Genomic DNA, 6,884 nt, shown 5'->3' on the forward strand with positions numbered 1-6,884 from the left:
GGGCACGTTGTGGCAGAGCCGAGCTGAGAGCAGGCGGGGTCTCCGAGCTGCCCAAGGGTCGAGAGGGGGATGTTGCACCGATACCGTCCAGGGTCGAAAAGAGCACGAAACAGAAGCCCGCAAGAACTTTTTACCAATGAGATGCCGCGTTAGACGTGACATGGCAGGGAATGCCATTGGTCAATTTAGAACAAATCTTCTGAAACCAGAGAAGTTTCCTTAAACTGCCACAACTTGCTTATTTAAAGAGAACTGGACACATACATCGTGAAGTTAACATAGTTAATAGCAAGTCCTGTCACTTGCCCAAGTGCTCTACTTAGTTACACCTGCTTAAAGAAATATTTGTCTCTTCATGCTTGTTAAGTAAATGCGCGGTATGTTAGACAAAACTAGAACTTCAAGAAAAAATGTTTAAAAGACAGTCATATGATTTTTTTTTCTATAGAAGGTTTGCATACATGGAATTTAGAGTGGTGCTTTCCGGCGTGATGAGCTAAAAATACGCTATGAAACGCTGAAGTTTTCTTTTTTCTCAATTCTTTTGTCTAAATGCTTGTGCTGATTCATGAGTCATAGCAATAAAGGAATCAAAAGTAATGTTATTTATTAGCATGGCTCATATAATCCTAGAGCTTCCCTATCAAGTTCTCTGATCTTAAATTTGGTTGTTGTTGTCACTTTGTTATGTGTCTGATGGTGATCCTAGAAGCTAGTAAGTGTGTGATATTCAAGAAATGCAACTTCTTGCTACCAATGAAACAAAACATAGTAAAGCTAGAGTTGTTTTCTTAGTAGTAGAGATACATGCATTATTGGCCAAGTAATTGCTCCTGTAACTGCATAAGCTTTGTCCAAGTCAAGAGTCAGAGTTTTGGTTGACTGAGTGTGGTCAGCCCTGTTTAGTGTTTGTGGCTAATAGCTCAAAATAATGTGGGATCCATCTCCTAAAATTAATGACCAGTTGTATTTGTGTATGTCTGCTTAGAAAAGAACCTTCAAAAGTTACATAAATGATCCATCAAACTGTTGTTAACCTTCTGATCAAGTCCTCTCCCTTTGGAACGTTATTCCTGGGTAGGTGGAAACAGCAGAGACCTAGAGCTGGCTCAGCGGCTCCAAACTGAAGAAGACGAACGGCAGAGAGCAGAAGTGGAGAAGCAAGAGAGGGAAGAATTTAAAAAGCTGCAGGTGCAGTAATACCTCTAAACAGTAAAATTTTGAACAGTTGTCCTTCAGAAGCTGAGTATCTTGGAACTGGAATGACCCTGCCAGGTCCGACCTGTGCAGTGAGACCATGTTGAGGTAGTGGTTCAGGAGGGGTTGCAGGTAGGTGCAAGCTCTCAGCAGCCCCCGTGCCTGCCTTGAGCTATTTGGCTTTACTGCTTTGAGAGGTGCTGGCTCAGGCTGGGGCCGGGTGCTCCCTGGGCTTGCCATACTGCTCTCATGGGAACCAGCACTCCTGCCACCTTCTCCTGTGCTCCACCCAGCTCTAGTGCTCTGCCCTGCAGCACAACCTGGAGCGTGTTCCTGGCAGAGCGCCTGAGGCCCTGAGCATCCTGGGTATCCTCTTCCTGGATACCATTGTCTGCTCCAAGGACCACTCCCCTGCAAGGTCCTGCAACCCTCTCCCTCCCTCCTGACAGCCCTCATGGCTCATTTCCCACTCTCACTACCTCCTGGCTGCCCAAAAGGGAGCCAGAGGTTTGTCCCCACTCTTCCAGGTGTGGCTTTCCTAGTCCCACATTCCTATTGAGGAGTGAAGCTTGGCCTTCAGCTCTAAAATACCGTAAATCTGAAGTTTTTATGTCTCATGCTTCACTGTTTTTCAAAGTTACTGATTGTGCTTACTGCTTCTCAAAACCACTAGATGTGAATTTTAAAAAAATGGAATTTAAATCACGCACATTCCATCTCTTACAGAGACAGTATGGCTTGGATAACTCTGGAGGCTACAAGCAGCAATTCCTAAAGAATATGGAAAGGGAAGTTGATAGAGGAAGGATGCAGCCTTTTGAATATCACAAGAGAAAAGCCGACATGATGGAGTCTTTGGCTTTTGGTATAGATGATGGGAAAACAAAGACCTCAGGTAAGAACGCTGAAATTGTACACAACTCAGACCGTACTTTTTAGACCTAGGTTGTAGTGACCAAACCGATCTTTAACAAAGCATATAGTTTGATGTTTAATAGTAGTCGCATCCTAGTTCTAATCTTTATTTTCTAGATCAATCTATACCATTTTAGTCCTAAACTAATAAGAAAATTGAAGCTTGGTATGTTTCTAATCTTTATTCTAACCTGAAAACCTTTTTCTCCTTCCCCCACCCCCCCGCCATGGAACCTTGAAACCAAGTTGTCTAGTTAAGGACCCAAATACAATAGGTATCAAAAGATGCAAATTTCTTATTACAAGTTGGTTGTCCTTGTTTACTGCTTAGTACTCCCTGGTTCCTAACGTAGAGTAGCTGTGAAAATGTACGGTAGGTTTTCAGTCTTGTTTCAGGTAGTTGTAGGGTCACGTAAGCTGGTCCCAGGTAAGCACAGCGTCCATCTGATTACAGACTCCAAGAGAGGACTGGGAGGAGTCGACATCTGCTTGATACATGTTCTTTGACGTGTTTTTATAATTGGTACAAAAATACAGTGCCAATGCATTTCTGTGTCCCTGTCAAAAGACTGCCTAGTCTTTACTTGCCAAGACCACAGCTGAAAGATCTTTTAGCTTATTACTAGTGGTTCTAGCTTACAAAATATTAATCTGGTCCTTGACAGGTAAAATAAAATTCCTTCTATAAAATGTATTGAGTTGAAATAACACATGTGAAGTTTTCATTCTTGAAACTAGTGATGATTTGGACTTCAAAGAGGACTTTAGAAAATAATCTCTGATTAATAATGATTGTCTTCACAACAGCATGGCAATAAAGGGCCTTTGAGAATTTACATATATTGATTGAAGAGAGCGTTCCCAAGCGTGTCCTTTCCTGTAACAATGGAGGATTTGGAATGTCCTGCAAGTGGATTTTTATAAAATATTTACAATCATTCTCAAGTTCTGTGACATTCCTTTTCTTGTCTTAGTTTCTCCAGGAAAAATAATTTAGGGGGAATAAAAGGATTACATAGTATCCATAAGTATTTCCATGTTTTTAAGAGGATGTGTACTGGAGGCCGCAGTGGCATAGAAATGCTTTAACAGTGACATTACCTTTCCTGTTTCATTGTGATGGTTCTGTGCACGTCACAGTTCATAATGGAGTCCAAGCTGTTTAAGTGTTCATTGTCTAGCAGCAGTGAGAAAAAAGCTTGAATATTGAAAGCTTCATAGTACATAAATTCATCAAAGACCATTGAAATAAAATAGATGTGAAGTCCACTGGTTTTGTGATTTGGGTTCTAAATGCAATGTAGGATCACTTAGAAGACTTAAAATAAATTGTCTTAATCTGTATCTGTTCCAGGCCGTAGAAAGAATCTTCTTCTGGCAAATTTTGTAGTCCTAATTTTACTGATAACCTTTACATTCGCTCTTGTTTTAGGAGTCATTGAAGCATTGTGCAAGTACTATCAGAATGAAAATAAAGATGTGAGGCACGTGTGGCTTTCGACCGGAGTAGATCACTTCCACTCATCTTTGGGCGACAGAGGCTGGGGTTGCGGTTACAGGAATTTCCAAATGCTCCTTTCCTCGCTGTTGCAAAACAGCTTGTATAATGACTGCTTGAGAGGTATTCAACAAAACACCGCCTGTTTGCTTCACGTCCCTTGGATGACAACCTGCGGGCTGATGGGTTACCTTCTCATTTACACAGCTAGGCTTGCTTGGTCAATGATACCTATTAAATGCTTGTTATACCTTTGCAGCCTAACCATGGACAGAATCAGAGTGGGGAATACTGGCAAGGCATGCGGTGGTTGAAGTTTTAGCTTTAGTGGTTTTTTGATGCATCTCTGTATCATCAACTGCCTCTTACAAAAGAAGCTGAATACTTTTAATTAGTAGGCTGTTTTGGTAACTCTAACCACAATTTAAAAGCTTTTCTGTTCCAGGTACCTCGCTAATTCCTAGTATACCAAAGATTCAGTCCATGATTGAAGATGCCTGGAGAGAAGGCTTTGATCCTCATGGGGCATCTCACTTCAACAACAGATTACATGGTTCCAAAGCGTGGATAGGAGCATGTGAAATTTATTCACTGCTGACCAGTCTCGGGATAAAGTAAATACTGCTTCTTGTTGCTGTTGTTATTTCTAAGTGCTGATTTAAAGGCCAGCAGTGCGATGACAAAGCCACCTTAGTGGCTTTAAATTTAACCAACCTATAAACAGAGCTGCTTTTAGCACAGCATGAAGCTGTGTAACTACTTATGCAGGCACATAAATTGACTACGTACTAAGTAACTACTTAGATCGTTGAGACTTGGTGAAGAATTATGCCACACTTGCATAGAATCAAACATTGATTAAAAACTTAAATTTCTCTAGAAGTTTCTTCTCAAGAAGAATCTGAATTATTCACTGGCGCAATTCTGAAAGCTGTTGATAGGATTATCTAGTGTACGTGTATCACACAAAAACCCAAACATTTTCATTTTTGTAAGCTCCACAAGTTAGACTGATGTGAGTAGAGTGTTTCTTTGTTACAGAATAAATCTTCCAGTTTTTAACAGTATATGTTGCATTGCTTTGCCGTTGCGTGTCCCCTACTCCTGTATTTAAAAAAAACCAAATAAGTGGTAACAACCACCTGATGCCTGGAATTGCTGTGTTTCAAACATTCTTGGTCCAGGAGGAAAGGATTGGGAGGTGTGAAAGTTGTTCTAACAAACAACCTGCTTGAAAATTGATTGTTGTTTTTATTCTGAATGTTCTGTAGGTGTCAAATCATTGACTTTCACAAACCGACTGGCCCTATGGGTACGCACCCTCGTTTATTCGAGTGGGTTTTGCGTTACTATTCTACGGATAATGAAGGTGGTGCAAAGGTAGTGTGTACTTCCAAACCACCTATCTACTTGCAGCATCAAGGTCAGTATCACGGTGTGCCGGCCTCTTTCTCTTCTCTATCTTTCTTTATACGTGCTGCAGTTCAGAGCTGCATTTTACGTTACCTGAAGGTGTGGCTTTATTTCTTGTTATTCTTTTTGTTTAGTATGAGCAACATTAAAATGTGTATTTTTATTGGATAGAAGAGCTGGGTGTGACTGGGATCTCAACTTTTTGACATCTGCTCTTTAATTCAAGTAATGTCTGTCTTGATCTGAAAATAAGTAATATGCTACAAGGAATGGGATTTATGTGGTTTTAAAATACTGAAACTCTGTTTTGAAATTAGGTCATAGTCGTACTGTCATTGGAATAGAGGAGAAGAAGAATAAAACCTTATGTCTGCTACTGTTTGACCCCGGATGTCCTTCCCAAGAAATGCAGAAACTGCTAAAACAAAACGGCGATGGTACTAGTCTCAAACTACTTCGAAAATTTGTGGGTGGCTTAAAAGAAAAGCAGTACCAGATAGTGGCTGTAGATGGTGTTCTCTCATTGGAAGAGAAAGCTGTAAGTACTTTAGATAATAGTTTCTATCTAAGAAAATTTATGAGAACCTGCATCTCTTCTTTTGTACTCATATGCGTATATGGTTGCATGGTGAATTTTTTTCATCTCTTCACTTCTTATTCTCTGCTACTTTCTGCCTGTTCTCTGTGGATTGAGTAATCACAGGATACCAAGACTAGAACTAGTGCCTCCTGCTTTCTGAAAGTACTTAGAACTTCATTCAGTCAAAGCACAGATCTGAGCAACTTACATGTTTGAGTTGTTGGCATTTGTACAAATCCTATTCACATGTTTGACTTTGGGTGTTGTAACTTTTTAAGACCTTGGAAGTTTTCAGCTGAATGTCAGGTGAGGTTTTTGTGTCTTAAGCTCTTCCCTACACTAAGAAATTTATTCTGAGGAACCGTGTTCTGATACTGTGGTGTCCTATCAGCACTGTTCAAGCTTCAGAACAAACTCTTCTTTAAACTACGGAATAACTGGTGACTGAGTCACTCAGCTGTGTTTAATAGCTGTCTCTTGAAATAAGGTGTTGTCTTAAGTGTTTTCTGAACATGTCAGAATTAGCAGTGAAACACAGTCAACCCCTCTTCTTCCTGCTGGCAAAAGCAATTCAGAACACAGTAAAAGGAAGAATGTTGTGTGGTATTTCTGAGAGGGGTTTTGTTTGATATTGTGTTTTTTCCTCTTTTCAAAGATTTATGTTTACCAATGTCATTTATTTACAGTTTTGTCTTGAAAGCTCCCATTTAATTAAGATGAAATATAACCCGTTATACTCATCAAGCCTACTAATGTGCTTTATAAAGTGGTACTTTCATTCATTAAACTGATTTTTCCTCTCTCCCCACCATTTGTTTCAGGCTCGCTGCCGTGCTTCTCAGGTCTTAACATCAGAGAAGATTCCTTAAAGGATGCCTCCATTACCTCTTTCTGGAATTTGTTGGACACAAAACATTAAACTTCCGGACTGTGACCCTAACTCAACAATTTGTAGACCTAAAGTGTGTCTCCATAAACACTTGGAGGCTCTGGAGAAGCACAACACTGGAGTAACACGGATCTTCAGTCAACGCTGCCCTCTTGGTGAATCCATAATTCTGAAGTATTACAGTCCTTGTCTTACTGGAAAATTTTCTTAGTTGCTTAAGTCACCAAGCAACACCTACCATCCTGTAGTGAACTATGGACCACAGTTAACTGTCAATGAACAGAGGATAAAGATACTAGGGACTACTTTATGGGAGTGCCTGGTCATGGTTTACCTCTGTAAATATATTGATGCTGATCACTCTGTGGCCAGTGCTCTGTTTCTTTCCAAAT

At 40.3% G+C, this 6,884-nt stretch overlaps 1 protein-coding gene across 1 annotated transcript in view; it reads left to right on the forward strand.

Moving 5' to 3' along the window:
- The window catches only part of ZUFSP (zinc finger with UFM1-specific peptidase domain), a 9,443-nt gene extending 2,971 nt beyond the window's left edge, over window positions 1–6,472 (forward strand). The window contains exons 3-9 of the mRNA XM_010131910.1: window positions 1,082–1,191; window positions 1,924–2,092; window positions 3,545–3,733; window positions 4,056–4,224; window positions 4,882–5,033; window positions 5,341–5,561; window positions 6,425–6,472. Coding sequence (XP_010130212.1) covers window positions 1,082–1,191; window positions 1,924–2,092; window positions 3,545–3,733; window positions 4,056–4,224; window positions 4,882–5,033; window positions 5,341–5,561; window positions 6,425–6,472 — 1,058 coding nt within the window. The remainder of the gene's footprint in view (window positions 1–1,081; window positions 1,192–1,923; window positions 2,093–3,544; window positions 3,734–4,055; window positions 4,225–4,881; window positions 5,034–5,340; window positions 5,562–6,424) is intronic.
- The last annotated feature ends 412 nt before the right edge of the window (window positions 6,473–6,884 follow it).

The sequence above is a fragment of the Buceros rhinoceros genome, unplaced genomic scaffold (assembly GCF_000710305.1).
Source record: "Buceros rhinoceros silvestris isolate BGI_N320 unplaced genomic scaffold, ASM71030v1 scaffold6522, whole genome shotgun sequence".
NCBI classification, from domain to species: Eukaryota; Metazoa; Chordata; class Aves; order Bucerotiformes; family Bucerotidae; genus Buceros; species Buceros rhinoceros.